We start from the raw sequence: 18,634 nt of genomic DNA on the forward strand, positions 1-18,634 counted from the left end.
CTAAGACTAGCTCTGATATTAGTCAGACTAATGTCTTTACATGATATTAAGAAAAACAAATTATTGGTTAGTCCAAATTATTGTCTTAGTCCAACTAAATCTTAATATCCAGGTACATTATCAAGGTATGTTAGTCCGACTAAGACTAGTTCGATATTAGTCAGACTAACGTGTTAGATTGCCTTAGCAGCCATGTTTTCAGGGGAGGGCGAGCGTCAACGTCTCTTGGTGCTGGTTCCACACTCTGCGAGTGCACACGCTGGCGTCAGTGTGTCACACAAAACCACCTCAAAGACAGCGCGTTATCCCTTTAACACTGGGGCTAAACTGGTTCCTGCTCTGTGTGAAGAAGAGCATTACATTACATTACATGTCATTTAGCAGACGCTTTTATCCAAAGCGACTTACAAAAGTACAGAGCAGAGAACAAAACAATCACTGCTGCTTCTGCTGCTATCACTTTACTCTGAGGGTGCCAGAGCTTGGGTGTGGGCGAGCGTGAATTGTTGGTGGCTGATAATAGAGTCAAATAATACCACTTTCAAATGTGGACTATTAAATATAAGGTCTCTCTCCTCAAAATCTGTTTTAATAAATGATCTAATTTCTGACAATGGTATTGATTTATTCTGCGTAACTGAAACTTGGTTACATGAAGACGATTACGTCAGTCTAAATGAGTCAACTCCCCCCACTCATGCTAATACCCATATTCCTTGAAGCTCAGGCCGAGGAGGAGGTGTAGCAGCCATTTTTAATAATAGATTCTTAATCAATCCCAAGCCCAAACCAGGATATTCATCGTTGGAAAGCCTTATTCTTAATCTGTCTCATCCTAGTTGTAAATCACAGAAACCAATTATAATAGTCACAGTTTATCGTCCACCTGCACCTTATTCAGAGTTTCTATCAGAGTTCTCTGAGTTCTTATCTGAGTTAGTGCTTAAAACAGATCAAATCATAATTGTAGGGGATTTCAACATCCATGTAGATGTTGACCGTGATAGTCTTAGCTGCGCATTTAACTCGCTGTTGGAATCAATAGGTTTTATTCAACACGTTAATGAACCAACTCATTGCCTTAATCACACCCTCGACCTTGTTTTAACTTATGGTATTGATATTGATAATTTAAACATAGTTCCTCAAAACCCTCTCCTTACTGATCATTATTTACTCACATTTAACTGTTCAATAATGAACTACAATAACATAAATAAGAAATACTGTCTGATAATAATATGAATACATTCAAAGAGACAGTGCAACCTTTATTTAACTCGGTGCCATATGTCAGTACATCTGAAGGTACCTTTTGTGATTTTACTCCCGCCCTCATAGATAACCTTGTTGATAGTACAGCAGCCTCACTGCGTACTACATTAGATCGTGTTGCCCCTCTGAAAAAGAAAGTGGTGAATCAGATGAGACGAGCACCATGGTTTAACTCCAATACTCGTGCTCTTAAACAGACGTTACGTAGATTAGAAAGAAAATGGCGTTCCAGTAACCTAGAGGAACTTCATATAGCCTGGAAAGATGGTTTTGTAGCTTACAAAAAAGCCCTACACAAAGCTAGAGTTGCCTATTATTCTTCTCTAATTGAAGAAAATAAGAATAATCATAGATTTCTTTTCAGCACTGTAGCCAGGCTGACACAGAGCCACAGCTCCACTGAACCATCTATTCCTTTAACACTGAGCAGTGATGACTTTATCAACGTCTTTGTGAATAAAATAACATCAATTAGAGAAAAAATGGATCATCTCCTCCCTCATATTGGGACTGACTCATCTTCTAGCACAAGAGCTTTAGAAGCACCAGGTGCACAGTTAGACAGTTTCTCCACTATAGATCTCCCTGAGTTAACATCATTAGTTTCATCATCTAAGCCATCAACCTGTCAGTTAGATCCTATCCCCACCAAACTGTTTAAAGATGTGTTTCCTTTAATTAACAACTCTATATTAACTCAAATTAATCTATCCATATTAACTGGATATGTGCCCCAAACATTTAAAATAGCAGTTATTAAACCCCTTCTCAAAAAAGCGACCCTTGACCCAGATATTTTAGCTAATTACCGACCTATAGCTAATCTTCCCTTTGTTTCTAAAATCTTAGAAAAGGCAGTTGCTAATCAATGATGTGAATATTTGCATATTAATGGACTGTCTGAAGATTTTCAGTCAGGTTTTAGATCAAACCATAGCACAGAAACAGCACTAGTTAAAGTTAGTAATGATCTTCTCTTGGCCTCAGATAATGGTCTAGTTTCTTTACTTGTCCTGTTGGATCTTGGTGCTGCATTTGACACCATTGATCATGATGATTCTGTCTTTACAGGATGCTGAAAAACTAGTTCATGCTTTTGTTAATCTAGATTAGATTACTGTAACTCCTTATTATCAGGATGTTCCAACAAGTCTGTTAGAATCCTCCAGTTAATTCAAAATGCTGCAGCACGAGTTCTGACAGGAACTAAAAAGAGAGACCATATAACTCCAGTGTTAGCTTCTCTACACTGGCTCCACCCACAGTTTAGAATTCAATTTAAATTAACTTAATGGTCACGCCCCTTCATACCTGAAAGACCTAGTCTTACCCTATCACCCTAACAGACCACTTAGGTCACAAAATACAGGTTTACCTGTGGTTCCCAGAGTCTGTAAGAGCAGAATGGGAGGCAGAGCCTTTAGTTACCAGGCTCCTCCTCTCCTGTGGAACCAGCTCCCAATGATAGTTCGGGAGGCGGAGCCTCTCTCTGTATTTAAAGTTAGACTTAAAACTTTCCTTTTTGATAAAGCTTATAGTTAGAGCTGGTTCAGGGAAACCTGGACCAGCTCTTAGTTATGCTGCTATAGACCTAGACTGCTGGGGGATTTTCCTGTGGTACACGCACATTCACTCTCTCACACTCAGGATATGATTATGACTTTTTATATGTCATTAACCTTGTCTCTTTCTCTCCCTAGTTTGTGTCTTTCCTTCCTTCTCTCTCTCTCTCTCTGTATTCTCATCATGCAGGTTGCGGGATCAAGATCCAGTTTCCGAGGCTACGCTCATCGTCACCATTATTATTATTTTGTAAATTAAAAAGTCGATATCAGTATCTGTATAAACTTGTAACCTGATACAGTTGTTGTGTATCTGCTGCTGGTCTCCCTCTCTCTCTTCTGTCGCTACCTCATCTCCCTCTTGTCCTTTCTCTCCCCCCATTTTCTGTCCCCCACCTCTCCACTGTCCCCCATTTTTCCTTTCACCCCAACCGGTCGAGGCAGATGACCGCACATCTCTGAGCCTGGTTCTGTCAGAGATTTCTTCCTGTTAAGAGGTAGTTTTTTTTTATCTCCGCTGATGCCTAGTGTTTGCTCATTGTGTGAACTGTTGGGGTTCGCTGCTCTCCTTGATGTTGTCTATTTACAGTGCCTTGAGATAATGTATGTTATGATTTGGCACAATACAAATAAAATTGAATTATAGAAGCTGTCTCGTGATGAGGTTATTAAATATACCCATCACAATAAGCCAAATCTTTCTTAGATTGGTTATTTTCTTGTTTTTAAGAAAAAGAACCTGCCAATGGGCTAGGCTAATGTTGCTTGGCTTAAATATTTAAAACTAGCTTGTAAATTTAGCCACTTGTAGACCGAAATGTGTCGTAAAACGGAGGAAAAACATGCCAAAAAACTCCAGAAAGCTGTGCTAATAACAAGCAAAGACATCCGGTCATGTATTTAAAAGTCTTAGAGTCTAACTTTACGTGGGTAAACAGAGTTTAAGAATTACATTTGTACACACATCAGGACTAAACATGTTTTTTTTAAGTTTTGATGCCAGCTGAAGGCCACATAGTTTAGTTTAGAACAAGACTCTTGGGAATGGAATGTAAGGTTGCGGTGAAGGATATTCTCCTTTAAAACGTGTAACGTGTATTACAGCCATGTGTTTTAAGTCTTATTGCTCATATGCAGAGTGTTGAAGCTGCTTTAACACACTTTAATTACAACTTGAGTTGAGATAAATGATTATATTTTGGAGTGTATTTTCCTTACATTTACTCCTGAAAAAGTACACTTCACCGAAATCGACTTTTCCTCTCTGACCCGTGTTTCCTTTCACAGCACAGGCTCGTGTCGGGACATATCCCCGCCCCGCCCCTCTAACGCAAGACAACGGTGTAATTGTTCCAGTGTCGTTCCCGGAACAAGGTCAAAGCAGCTCGACGCACACACGGAAGTGCTACCAAATTTGGGTCGAGATCATGGAGGGTGGTGGGAGGCGTGGCTTCGGCTGCTAGACATCAACAGTGGGGGTTTATAGGTGGGAGTGGCCTGCGAGAGTGAAAGGCCGCACCTTCCCCGAAATGACCTCCCTCCACCACCGCCTTTCTGTGTTTAATCAGTTGTGGTAACACCGCCCCCCCGCACCGCCGAGTAAAACCACCCCACTCCACCTTCCCTCGGCTCACTTTCGCCGCAGCAGTCGGACCACTAACCCAAAACAAAGCCACTGAGAAACTTTACTTTTTTTTTTTTTAAATTAAATTTGTTTGTTGTCGCTACCTGTCAACATGGCTCAGGTCAACACCTGCCTCAAACGCGTCTTCACCATCTTCAACATCTTCTTCGCGGTGAGTGAAATGAGCGTTTCCAGTCACAATGGCGGCTGCGGTGACTCCACCAATCTAAAGTGCGTAGTGTCCGGGACACCGAGTCGAAAAACAACTTACTTTTTCGTATTCACGAATGAGCGATGACTCAGCGTTGTGTTTTTTGCTGATTGTTAAGCTATAATCGTGTTAAAAGTAAAACTCAACACAAGTATTGTAGTTTCGTTAAAGTGTTATTGTTATTTAGTGAGAAAAAAAGTTATAAATTATTATTTTTTTGTTTTTTTAATTGTTGGTGTGAAAGTCCCGTGTTAAAAAAGTGCGTCATGCGTGAAATACGTAATCAGTCATTAAAAACGCCACTGCTCTTTTTGTAAATAAAAAGTTTTAAGTGAAGATATGATTAATAAAGTATTATAAACTAAAGAAACAATCGTTAAAACAATTAACTTACAAATTAAAATGTCATTACTAGCTTTGCCATTTGAAGAACATGTTGTAAATGACTATTTGATATTTTGTGATAAATGTTAAAAAAAAACCCTGTTAAATGAATGAATAGATAAATACATGTTAAAATAAACCTTTTACTAAACTGACAGATTATTGTTGTTTTAAGATGTAGATTAAGATTCGTTTTTCTTTATCCTCTGCTGGTTTCACTTCCGTTGGAAAACATAAAGAAAACCACAATTCAATAAAAAAAAACAAAAAAAACAAGCAGCAGGTTTTTGTTTTGTACTTTTCCACTGAAGTTGGGGGGAGTGGCTAAGTGGTTAAGGCCGGTACACTGTGTGTGTGAAAAAACACACACAATGTAATGTTGTCCCCAATGATCACATTTGTTCTGATGAAATCAGACCAGTGTGATGATTATCAAGTATCATGGCTGACCATGATTTTCCTTTTTTTCTTTTCCTCTTTTTAAACTCCATTTTAGTTCTACAGGTGCACCGCACGGATTTAACTAAAAAAAAAAAAGATACCAAAATGCCTTTTTTTTTTTACAAATAATAAACTTTCACGTCCTGCAGCCTTCAAAAATGAATTAATTAAATCAACATTTTCATTCATTAAATTTGCAAAAACCTGAACAATTCAAATTTTCTTTCACTAAGACATAAATACCACAGTAGTGATAAATCACGACGCTATATCATCACGGTACGATATTATTACGATATTTAAATCACAATACGATATTGTTATTATAGTATTTAAGGCCAAATTCTTACTTAAGCGTTGTCGGGGACAAAGTGAATTAGACGTGTGAATAATTAACATTTTTACAAAAATAACTAAGAAATTGTTTAGGTCACACCTTTTTTTGTTTTTTTTTGGGCCCTTGTTTTTGCCATAGTTTTGATTTTAACCAATGACTGCAATCTGTTTCAGGTCGTGGGCGGAGTCATCATCCTGCTTACCATTCTGTCTCAGGTCCTCACCGGCCTTCATGGAGGGGAAGAGGTACGAGAAATAAACAAACTTCAACTGTTTAAGAAGAAAACATTTAAAAAAATACGTACATTTATCTCGTCTTCTTTCTCCTCCAGATGGAAGGTCGCGTCACTGGCCTCGCCATCCTCTACGGCGTGGGCATCGTGACCCTGGTGATCGCAGGCGTGGGAGCGTACGGAGCTCACAGGGAGAGCAAAGCGGCTCTGATCGTGGTGAGTAAACATGGTCATGTGACACATGAGCACAACCTAAAAGTCTTTGTTGTGAAAAATCAGGGTAAGAAAAGATGCCCTGGTATAACATTTACATTTGAGATTGTTGTTTTTCCACATGTAAACATCGTGTCTGGTTAAGGTTAATGTTTTTTTTTTTTTTTATCACAATAATATTGTAAATCGCAATTTTCTCCCGAATAGTTTTGACATAAACATTTACACATCGTCCCATAACAGCTATAACTAGCGATATATCACGATATTTAAGTCACAATACGAAATTATCATAATATTTAAGTCATGATATATTATCACCATGCGATATTATCACGATATTTAATTATTGATACGATATTATCTCGTATATTTACAATATTGAAGTCACAATACAAAATGATCACAATATTTTAAGTCACATTATATTATCACAATGTGATATTATCACAATATTTAAGCCACGTTACAATATTATCACAATATTTTAGTCATGATATATTATGATTACGATATTGTCGCAAGTATTTGCAAAAACATACATTACAATAAACTCAACAGCTCTAGTGAGAACTAGTGGACTGAAACGGCAATTGATATTTTTGTCAACAAAAAATTACATGCTAAAAGAAAAATCGCAAAATATCGCAATATTTCACCCGTTTACTAATCTATTTTTTCAATTTTTGTTTGGAGTTAAGATTTCAGGTTTTCACATGAAAATGATAGAATGTCAATCACTGTCGGGGGGATGGACAATAAAACCTAAGTTTGTGTTAATATATTGTTGAAAAAGTGTCAAATGTTAGTTTTTATAGTCAGTTTCACGTCGTGGAAGTGAAAGTAAACACTGACGGTAAATGTTTGAGTTGTTTCGCCATATTTTGTGTCCTGGAAACTTCTCTATGTAGATTTGTATGAATGAAATCACGTTTTACTGTGAAATTTTGTGCAACATTGTGTAACTGTGGATTTTTTGTGCGTATAGTTCCTGGTGTGTATGGTGATTGGCAGTCTGGCAATGCTGAGACTCGGAATCCCAGCGGCCGTCGCACGACCTCAGGTTTCTATAAGCAAATATGAGATTGTTTCAAAAATAAAATGAGCAGTTTAGTTCCCGACGTTTCCCGTTTTCCCTAGTTAAAAAAACGTGTGTGCGTGTGTGCAGGTGGAGCGTGTCCTGGAGGACAGGTTTCGCAGCATGGTGCCCCTGGACAAGGCCACGGAGGATGTGAAGGACATGGCGGACACTCTGCAGACTCACGTAAGACACAGACAAGGTTTTATGTACACAAATGTCCAGGAAGACAAACAATTGAATAAACTTGTTCTCATGATCTACTGAAATGATAAAACCAAATCCTGTCATGTGACCGTGGCTCTGTGCCGTCACAAGGATTGTCACCAGACTCGTTTCCACGGCTGCAATGCCCCAGAGAGCGGCTCAGGTGCGTCCCTCGCGTCTGATTGGCTCGCCGTGCCACAGGCGCGTTGCTATGAGGACATGCAAATGAGTCTGAGGAGACGTTAAACCTCTCTGGTTTCACCTCTCTGTGCTTTAACAGAGAGGTGAAACCACAGAGTACACAAGGTGTCTCACACACACACACACATACACCTACCTGTCCTACTTTCAGACGCTGCCCTTTTATTTCCTGTTTTGAATCACAGTGAAACTTTCCCACAAGCCACACACACACACACACACACACACACACACACACACACACACACACAGTGTTTTATAATTTTTTAGTTAAAAAGTGTTCGAACCACTGATCGTTAATCACTGGCCTGGCTGTTTGTTAATGTTGTTGTTGTTGTTGTTGTTGTTGTTGTTTACAGATGCACTGCTGTGGTCTGTTTAGCTACAAAGACTGGGAGGATGAAATCCCTGCCTCGTGTGTGTGCAATCAAAAGGAGCAGGAGGAGGGAGAGTGTGAGGCCATCTCCTACATGGTGAGCATCCCATAACACAAACTAACTAACAAACAAAACAACAGTAAAACACATATTTTTTTGTCAAATTTTATCCCCTTAATTTTAACTGAACTTTCTAACAGCTCTATTTGAACGTAACTTTTTACCACATCTGCCGCAGTCGTCTAACGCAGCTTTAAACGCACACATGTCACATGTCAGTTTCTAATGCATTTTCTTTGATTTGCAGAATTTGTTCCAGACGAAGAACAAGTACATCTACTCCAAGGTTAGTAAATCTGTCACTTTCCATCAAACTAGTGTATCTATACATCATGTGTTTATTATAAAGACCTCAAACGTGACGCTGTCCTCCTCGTCCTGGTCTTTCAGCCCTGCTTCCCCATGCTGATGTACTACTTCCTGCTGATCCTCGACATCGGCATCGGCATCATCTTCTCTCTGGCCATACTGGCGGTGAGTTTCTCCTCCTCCTCCTCCGCCACACACACACACACACACACACACACACACACACACACACACACGGCGTCGTTTAAGAAGACATGCAGAAATTAAACGTAACTGGACTGTTTTCCTCCTTCTTTCCTGCAGCTGCTGGGAATGACCCTGTCCTCCATCATGATCCACCAGATGCGTCTCCCCAGGAGCAACACCCTGGTCATGACGGTGCCGGCCATCTTCACCACGGCTCCGCCCAAATACCAGGAGCTGCACAACCCGCCGGGCTACTAGAGGAAAAAACCCAGGAATAAAACTGCGTCTCTGCACAGGGTCGCTCCTTTCTGTTGGTTTTTCATATCTTTCCGAGGGATGACTGTCGGGGAACAGCCTTAACAAAGCGACAAAGAAATGCTGCTTAAAAACATGTTTGCAACTATTTTTGATTTTTGTCTTTCTTTCCTCTTTTGTTTCTGTTTTTTTTTTTAAAGAAAAGTTTCTGCTGTTATTCTTGTACGAAAAAATGCGGCGCCAGTATCCAGATCAGGAAAAACAAAAGAAGAATTTTGTTTTTGATGATGATTAAATTCAGTTTTCACCATTAAGTTTTGGCGTAAGACAAAAACAGAATTTTTTTTTGATTTTTCCTCTTTTTGTTACACACTGAAGAAAAAGGAAAGAAAAGAAAAGCCATTTTACTTCTATATAATATGAATAAACCACTGATTTTCTTATCGTTTAGAAAATGTTAAAAAACACGACTTAGCCACGAGCGTCGGGAACAGAGTTTAAAGTGAAGAGAGAAACAAAAACACAGTTTTTTAGTTTGTATATTTTTATACCTTTTCTCGTTGAATGTATCTTTTTTTTTTTTTGAAGTGTTTCTGCTTGTGGGCGTGGCTATCAAGGTTACAAAGGAGGGAAATTTTAAAAAAGAAAGTATGGTTATTATTAATAACAAAGAAAGTCACTTTAAAAAGGTCAAATGACAAGTTTGTGTCTAAAGTTTGAAGACAAATGGACGATTAATCTTTTCTCTGTCCAGTTTGATTTTTTTTCCCTCTGGTGAACTCACGACTTCATAACAAATAAAATCAGACAAGAAACCCATGGTGTGTGTGTGTGTGTGTGGTCAATGTACGTTTAAATTACATATTAGCATTTCATCACATTTGTGGGTTAAATAATGATTAAAAAGAGCTAACTGAACACTAAAACCCCCTGAATACAAATACAGCTCTATTTTAAGTTTCATAACAAATAAAATCAGAAAAATTCATGGTGTGTGTGTGTGTGGTTAATGTGCATTTAAATTAATTAGCATTTAATCACATTTGTGGGTTAAATAATGATTAAAAAAAACCTGAATATAGCTCAAAACAACACTACTGCCCTCTGCTGGCCAGGCCAGCAAGCGGCAGCACTGAGCCACAAAGACCCTTCTATTATTGATTCGGTGACCTACCAATGATCAATCATCCATTTGGGCAAAGCAATATTACAATATCTAATATTACATGATAATAACTGTAAAGTATAATTTTATGGCAAGTTAAAATAACACTAAGTTCAAATCTATTTGTAGCATTATTTGAAAACAAAGGCTATAAAGGCAATTCTCTCTCTCACTCACACACACACACACACACACATACCTGTCCCTCCTCCTTGTCCTCCTTGTCCTCCTCCGCTGTTCCAAACCCATGGAAACGCCGTCGACTGTCTTCCTCAGTGGAGTCTTTTTGCGAGAATCGCGTCCATCGGTCCGTCCGTCTTCAGCCGCTTTATCCTCCACATGTGGGTGGATTTAAACTCCAGACACAGACCATAATAATCCATGGGTGGATAATGTGCAGTTTACTTACAAATCTGACATCATCTTCAACAGCAGCCATGTTTGTTTGTTTGTTTGTTTGTTTATTAAAGGAGGAAAAAAAAGAAAGTTCTACTGTCAGAGATTAGTTTTGTAAATGACAAACTTTATTAGCAAACACGGGCAGCTCCGCTCTGCGTGAGCTTCAATAGCAGTTTAACTCTGTGTCCAGCAGGTGGAGCCGTTTCACCACAAACCGATGCGTATATTTCCAGGTAAATAATATAATATGAAAACTGACACGAGTTAATGTATTTGCGTGTGTGTGAGAAAAATAAAAGCCTCTTTGAGAATTTGAACTTTATTTTAGTTTATGTTTAATGTTTGGTGAACATGAGCCGCTGCTTTTCAATACTGTCGACTTTTTACATAGATTTTTTTAGGAAATAAAGTGCTAAAAAAAATGTGATTCAAGGAGGGTTTTTTTTTTCTTAAACTAAAAGCACATACTGTGGATTTCAGTTACTTTTATTTTGAAAGAGCGCACTGAATTATGTCATTTTAGATATGATTTTCCCATGCTCCTTAGCAGCAGCAGAGGCAAGGATGGATGACCAGAAGGTTTTTTTAGGATCGGACAACAGAGGGTGTGTGTTTGTTAAAGTGTGTGTGTTAGCCAGAGGAGCAGCATCCTCCGGCAGGCGTGGCCTGTGGTTCGTCATCGACAATCTGTACACCCCGCCTACTTGAAGCTGATTGGCTGGCTCCGTTTCCCTTCAACCTCTCCTCGGCCTGAGCGTTTTCCATCATCCCTAAGACACACACACACACACACACGACAAAACAGGGGTTTGTTGCTTTATCTCACTGTTAGACAGACTTTTCCAGCAAGAAACTGAATTTCATAAACCACTCACTCTCACACACCAAAGCCCATAGAGAAAATCAGCGATTTTAACATCACAGCACACAGGAGTTGTTGATCCACTGCTGCCTCCATCACTAAGTTCAAATGTCTTATTTTGTCACTTCAGCTTTTGAAAACCTTTGTTCTGATTTAAATAAGTGACACAAAGTGACCACACGAGGCAGCAGTAGACCAGCAGCTCCTGTGTTTCCGCGACCTTAAATCGCTGATTTTCTCTATGGGGTTTGGTGTGGGAGAGCGAGCGGTTAAGAAAGTTGCTCCAATCAGTCAAATTTAATGTCAAAATAAAGCAGCAGACATATTCTTACATACGACCACAACCTCAACTAACCCTTTGGTTGTCAACTGTGTTAGTAATGGATGAATTAGCTGTGGTTTTAGCAGGTTCATTGTAAATATGGTGTGGTTCATTTGCTTCTCTACAACAGTTTGTGGATTATAAGGATCTTACTTTTACACAGGTCCAGGAACAGCTCCTCAATGCCTTTATTTAGCTTGGCTGACGTGTGGTAGTGTCTGGCTCCCACCGACTCAGCGTAACTGCCAGGAAAAAACACAACAACAACAAAACACAAATATGAAGACAAACGGCGGGAAACGTCGCTGTGTTCTCAGCATGGCGTCAGTGGTGACAGTGCGAGTGTTTACCTCTCAGCCTCCTCCACAGAAACATGTCTGTCTTTGTCCAAATCAATCTTATTACCTGTGGGGGAAAAACACATGGTCTTATTTGTATGTATAAAAAAAGAAGAGGAAAAAGGAGGGATTATAATATATGCATCAGCCTCTCAGCCTCATGACTCTCTGCTTGATTAACCCAAAAATTATCAGGATTATGAAACTGTGGCAGCGTCCAAACACATGACGAGCGTAACGAAGTTAAAAAAACAAACAAAAAAACTGTCACAAATGTTCAAACACAAGTGTTTTTGGTGAGAACTCACCTACTATACATAAACAAATCTCATTCCCCAACATTTTCCTCAACTCTTTCACCCAGTTCTTCACCTGCAGGGACACAAACAAACACACTTTACCTTAAATAAACCATTAAATCCAACAAATTTATATACATATACACATATATATATATATAATGTTTTTATAATGTTTTTATGTTTTTATAAAAATATATAAATGTTTTTATATATATATATATGTTATAAATGTTTTTATATATATATATATATATATATATATATATATATATATATATATATATATATATGTATATATGTATATATATATGTATATATGTATATATACATACATATATACAACCACTCACTCTCCCACACCAAACCCCACAGAGAAAATCAGTGATTTTAACATCACAGCACACAGTTGATCCACTGCTGCCTCCATCACTGAGTTCTCACGTATTATCTTGTGATTTCGGCATTCGGAATCCTTCGTTCAGATTTACCTCAGTGACACAAAGTGGCCACACGAGGCAGCAGTAGACCAGCAGCTCCTGTGAGCTAAAATCACTGACTTTCTCTATGGGGTTTGGTGTGGGATTGACTTATTAAATAATCCTGTGATAAATTTACTTTTAAAATGGGTTTTGTGTTGGAAATATGTCTTTTGAGCCAATATAAAGAAAATATTAAACATATGTGAGAACATTTACTGGATATAAAGTTCTTGAAGCCACACATACACAAAAAATACCTTTAAAAGTCAAATATATAAAAGAAACCTACAAACATAATTGCATGTATTGTTAAAATCCTCTAAAAAAAAATAAAATAAAGAAATGGTTGGGAATGATGACTTTGCATTCATAAACATAAGTAATCCTAAATAATATAAAATAAGATTTGTGTGAGAATATTTATTTTACTATATTTAGTTTGGATTCTTTTTAGCATACATATAAAATGTTTTTTTTAACAAAAACTAAGAAGAAAAATAACTATTTCTGACAAAATAACAAACATATGTGAGAATATTTCATGGATACAGAGTTTTTAAAGCCATACAGATGAGAAATAATCTCAAAAAAGTCTAATATTTTTGGAAAAGCTCTGAATAGAATAAGATCACGACCAAACAAACATTGAAACATGAACAATATTTGTTTTTCCTTCATTTGAAATCAGTTAAACCTCATAATTGGATGTTTTTTTGTTTCCTGACGTCACATGACGTAAAAACTAACAAACAAAGTGGCACTTACCTTCTGAAAGGAGTCTTCGTCTGTGATGTCGTACACCAGCACGGCGCCGTTGGAGTCTCTGTAGTAGATGGGACCTAACGCGTGGAAGCGCTCCTGACCGGCTGTGTCCTGCTCACAAACACACAAACAAACACACAAACAAACCGGGTCAGGAAACAACCGTCACGTCAACAACAACAACAACATTCTCTCTCTCTCACCCATATGGCGAGGTTCACCCTCTTCCCTGTGATGTTGAGCTTCTTTGTGAGGAAGGACGCCTGCAGAGGAAGAGGAGGAAAAAACACTGTTAAAAACAAAATGATTCAATCTTTGTGAGGAGGTCGCGTTTCCATCGGCGTGGTCGGAATATTTCCGGGCAATTGTCCAAGAACATCTCCAATTTAATTTAAAAGAATTAGGGGTTTGGAAAAATTCAAGGAATCTTCAAAAAAGTGGAAACTTTCCACGGTAAATCGAATAGAACAAACTGGAAAATGTCAAACGTGACGAGCATCAATCAATTCACTGGTTTGAGTTGACGTTTTCTGCCATTTTCAGCTTCTTAAATGTGCTTTTTCTTTGCTCCTGATCACAAATAAATCATTAAAACTGAACCATGGTGTCTGTTTCTGACACTTTATGGACTAAACAAGTTCTTGTTTAATAGAGAAAATCAACGACTGTGCAAATAACTGGCAGTTGCAGCCCTAAATATTTATTTAAGTTTATTAACTGGAGCTCAAACGTCACACAGAGACGTTTTCTTTGGTTTACTTGAATAAAACACAAACAGGGCGCTGAAAAAATGTTGCTGGGTAAAAAAAACTAATTTTGTTGCTTCCGATGCGCAGAAGTCGTCTCTGTGTGGTGGACGTGAGATTCCTCTGAAGACGCAGTCACATGAATGCTTTTATAATAGTTATGTGACCTTTGACGTGGACACTATTACTCACTAGAGTCTGGAGAAATCTGAGGATTAATGAGCTGCTGGACTTTAAATCTGCCAGCCAGAAACACTGACGTAATAAAACAAAGACAATAAAGTCTTTATCTGACAATAAAACTTATTGATTAGGCTCCAGATGAACAGTTCTGTTATTGAGTAAAGAAGATGTTGTCACATCAGTGTTTGTCAAACGTGGAAAGAGCTGAAAAATCAAAGAAACGCTAAAATATTCACAGTAAGAACAGTTTCCAGCCTCAGGAATCCAGAGAATTCTGTGAGGCTCTGATGAAACTGCAGAAAAATGTGTGACGTGACGTAAAAACGAGTCTCATGACAAAACAGTGACTCGCGCTCAGATCACGCCGTCAAAGACAGAGGCGGGGACTTAAGCGGCGAACATAAGCTGATTAAAATATGACGACTGTGTAGGAAAAACTGTTTTAAATGAACGGCCACATGTGAGTGTGTGTGTGTGGGAGCCAGAGGGAGTGAGCGTTCACCATCATGTGACCCTGACACGACAGCGTGGACAACAGTCACGCTGCTCGTTCTCGCTTCTTTTTAAGGGCTAATGATTATATGTGATCAGTGTTTGTCAAACCCTGAAATGACGAGGTTCTCAAATAACTTAAGAATTCATTTCAAGGATTTAAGGATTTGTTCTACGCAGCAAAGAATCCAGAAGATTTAAGACATTGTCGTAACGTGTCTGTGATGACGCGTCCTGTGTTTTAAAGGCTGCTGCATTGAATAAACCTCTGAAATACACAAAATATTATAGAAAAAAATTAATGGAAAAGTCAAAATGACGTGTTAAAAAGTCACTTGATGACACTTGTTTCATTTTAAGGCTAATGTGTTATCGCCGAATTTGACTACACTGATAGTCAATTTCATTGTACATAACTGTGCTTCATTTAACATTAAAAAAGCCAATATAAATGAAGCAGGTATTATCCGACATTAAGGGTGATAATAAGTGTGTTTTAAGAGCATCTAATATGGACCATAAACAGTAGATATTATTGATTTTATTTGAGAAGCACAGAAACATCTCAAAAGAAAACTTGATTCCAGAGAAACAACCTGTGTGCAGCTTTATATCCAGATATAATATCCAGCTTTACAGAAATATTCATTTGAGATGTATGAAATCTGCTGCCTGTATGTTCACATGCGAAGCTAAACACATCCTCTAGTTACACGCCTGCTTTCTCCGCTCACGAGTGTTCACAACGACGCCGGCGGGGAAAAACAGCTGTGACGCAGTCAGTGTGTGTGGAAACTTCAGTTCTGTGGAAGTGTTTGTCAGCTCCGATTTCAGGCTGAAGTTTTGGGCCGGGGCTTCAACGGCAACAAGCAGCGAGTAACGCAACAGCCGTGATGCAACACGGCCGACACAGAGCCCGAGGGGTCCGACTGCGACAGCACGGCTTACGCAACCGCGGCCCTGACACAAGCTCTCTCTCTGAGAGTGCTGTAAGTCATTATTGATCCACCACTGCGAGGCTGCTGCGAGGGAAACGCTGCATCATTCTTCCTGCTTTCTTTCTCCTCTTTGACGCTTTGTAACCTGATAAACCACAGAGGTGCTGGACTGGGATATGCAAACACACACACACACATATGTTATCAGCTCTAACTAAGGCTGTGACCACAGTGACACAATGATGAATGTGAAAAGTCCGTTTGTTTACATTGTGGGAAAGTTTTCCATCCACATTGAGCACAGAAACTGGTCAAAATGAGTAATAATCACAGTAATAGTGTTTTACATTAATTCAGTTAATCGTTTGATCCATAATGTGTAAGAACATAGTGAAAAATGCCCATTAAATAAAGGTAACTAACGTCTAATGTCATATAATAGCTATTTTTTTGGGACAAAAACAAAATTGGATATTAGCCGTTGTACTATGCAGCTACATGTATAACATACTCCTGATATAAACGACTAAATAAACAGTTGGGGGTAAAAAATCCTTCCTTGTGAAATATGATTATCAATATGCCAGGGCAAATATCGATATCTTAATTCACAAATTAAGTCAGTTTCACTCGCTGGGTATCACTACTTCATGTGTCCTTGAATGAATTAAGGAAAAGTTACCTGTGGCTGAAGAAGAGGGAGTTTACAGTGGGATAACGTCGGAGAAAGCTATCCACGTTCAATACGTAGACTTTATGACCTTTGACCTTTCTCTGTGTTGTGACTAAACCGAATAAATCCTGCACTTTTAACTTTTCATCTGTATCTCTATACGATTGATGATCACTGAATCGTGGTATTGTGATCATGGACCATGTATCGTGAGTTTTATCCTGTGATTCCCACCACTATTTACTGGAGCTGCTGTGCAAGTATATATCGCAATAAATGATTTTTGCCAAATACCCAGTGTTTTGCAATATAACACAGTATTGAAACAATATTGTGACACGGAAAAGTGATATAAAGCCCTCGCGAGCGCTGTAATGGAGAATAATGTACTCTGTGACGATCTGTTATGCTGTTTAATTAGCCACTTTGTGAGGAACTTCTAATTAACCGTAGCGATATGACTGTATTGAAATATTATGGATATCTCGACCACATATCGCGTAACGTATCGTCGGTTACTGTAACATCCCGCCCTTATCTCTGATTTTATGTGTTTTAATTTAATGTCAGGTGTTTACTTTCTCCGTGTCACGTGTATTTCCGCAGTATGACATTAGTACTTTGAGGTCAGAGTACTTCCTCTGCAGGTACACAGCAGGTCTTCGCCAATGAATGGACGCTTGATTTTCACGTCAGTCAACCCTCCCGGAAATACGGGCGGCTCCTGTTTCAAGCCGCAGCCCCTCTCTCACGGTGCGGCTCGGGTGACACAACACGCGTCCACACACACAAGTGACAGCGACGCAAACGCTTCCCAGTCAAATAAATAATAAATTAAACACACCTTTAATTCCACTGTCACGATTTAGCACGGGTGAGAGGAGGCTATAACCCGCCCGGGTCAATCTCGTGCCATCTTACCTGTAGAGTTGTGATGTGTTTGTCGTTGAATTTGTTCTCGCAGTATCGCAGCACCAGCGACGTCTTGCCCACACAGCCTTCCCCGAGCAGCACCACCTTGAACGAGTAGGTCCTGCCGCTGTTGCCGCCCGCCCCTCCGGCCGCCATGGCTGGAACTTTTTTTGATTTAAGATTTTTTTCTCCCGATCGCCGTTGGTCAAAAAAAAAACAAGTGGTGTCAACTAGCTCGCGCTGCTATTGCTAACACCTCCACTGTTGGTCGTCCTGCGTAGCTCACATTAGCTTCCGAATTTATTTTTTAAACAAAAACAACTAAAAACGCGTCGACAGCGTTAGAGAAACCGCCGTTAATCAAAATCCAGCAACACGCGAGAGAGAAACGAGTCTAAATTGTGACACAAATGCACATTCGAGCTGATGCGACGCCTGCTTTTCACCCAACTAATGGCGTCTCTCTGAGCTAGCTGTTAGCCGGCTAGCCCCCTACGCCGAAGATCGTCTACGCTCCGTAAGATGGATCACTCGGTTGTTTCCAAGAAAGCGCATCACACTCCCTGATGCCCCTTGTGTTATTTTAGTAAACGTGCGTATGCTACGCCATGGCTTAAAGTGTGAATCACTGTTTCTTTTCGTCCTCAGAAAGCCAGACGTTGGTCGTCAGAAGTGGCAGCAGAGTGAGACGTCATTGCTGCTTTGCCCTCTCTGTTGCATCACATGACAGCAGAGCGCCGGGGAAGGGGGGGCAGAGTCAAAATAACAAACATCACTCATAATTTATTATTAGTATTATTTTATTAATAAATCCTGTTAAACCGTTGCTATAAATTAAATGAAATAATCATTAAAAACAGAGTGACAACAAATGAAAGACAAAAAAATGTCCAGAAGTTCAGTTTATGATTAAATGAAACAGAAACTTCACCTCTTCCTGTGTCCTGGTGCAGTGTCGCTGTTCAGCCACGAGAGGTCACAGTCAAACCAGAAGTAAACAGCTGTGAAAAGAGCAGCGCTCCTATAACGGACCATAACAGTCATGTTTGGTGAGAATATTATATTTTTTTCTTTTACATTAAGATGAATGCAATGGTTACAGATGTAAA

General features: G+C 39.2%; 3 protein-coding genes across 4 annotated transcripts in view; 1 reads left to right on the forward strand and 2 right to left on the reverse strand.

Annotated features, from left to right (window-relative positions):
* Nucleotides 1-2,659, reverse strand: part of LOC122761392 (receptor-type tyrosine-protein phosphatase R-like) — a 25,589-nt gene extending 22,930 nt beyond the window's left edge. Inside the window, exon 1 of the mRNA XM_044016639.1 lies at nt 2,651-2,659. The gene's annotated coding sequence lies outside the window, so the exon portion shown is untranslated. The remainder of the gene's footprint in view (nt 1-2,650) is intronic.
* rab21 (RAB21, member RAS oncogene family) overlaps nt 1-18,041 on the reverse strand; it is a 27,954-nt gene extending 9,913 nt beyond the window's left edge. The window contains exons 1-7 of one of the 2 annotated variants that reach the window (XM_044016642.1): nt 17,535-18,041; nt 13,785-13,844; nt 13,585-13,692; nt 12,347-12,410; nt 12,051-12,105; nt 11,854-11,942; nt 11,123-11,286 (exon numbers count right to left, since the gene is read on the reverse strand). In XM_044016642.1, the coding sequence (XP_043872577.1) occupies nt 11,147-11,286; nt 11,854-11,942; nt 12,051-12,105; nt 12,347-12,410; nt 13,585-13,692; nt 13,785-13,844; nt 17,535-17,681 (663 nt within the window). In that variant the 5' untranslated portion in view covers nt 17,682-18,041 and the 3' untranslated portion in view covers nt 11,123-11,146. Of the gene's footprint in view, nt 1-10,619; nt 11,287-11,853; nt 11,943-12,050; nt 12,106-12,346; nt 12,411-13,584; nt 13,693-13,784; nt 13,845-17,534 lie in introns of those variants that run through there. The other variant, XM_044016641.1, reaches the window with a different exon arrangement.
* On the forward strand, nt 4,460-9,940 carry LOC122761393 (tetraspanin-8-like). The gene is made up of 9 exons (XM_044016640.1): nt 4,460-4,633; nt 6,008-6,079; nt 6,166-6,282; nt 7,268-7,342; nt 7,448-7,543; nt 8,125-8,238; nt 8,450-8,488; nt 8,593-8,676; nt 8,815-9,940. The coding sequence occupies exons 1-9, from the start codon at nt 4,574-4,576 to the stop codon at nt 8,953-8,955; spliced, it is 798 nt and encodes a 265-aa protein (XP_043872575.1). The 5' UTR covers nt 4,460-4,573; the 3' UTR covers nt 8,956-9,940.
* Nucleotides 18,042-18,634: the final 593 nt, after the last annotated feature.

This window comes from Solea senegalensis, unplaced genomic scaffold, assembly GCF_019176455.1.
Source record: "Solea senegalensis isolate Sse05_10M unplaced genomic scaffold, IFAPA_SoseM_1 scf7180000014705, whole genome shotgun sequence".
In the NCBI taxonomy this organism is placed as follows: domain Eukaryota; kingdom Metazoa; phylum Chordata; class Actinopteri; order Pleuronectiformes; family Soleidae; genus Solea; species Solea senegalensis.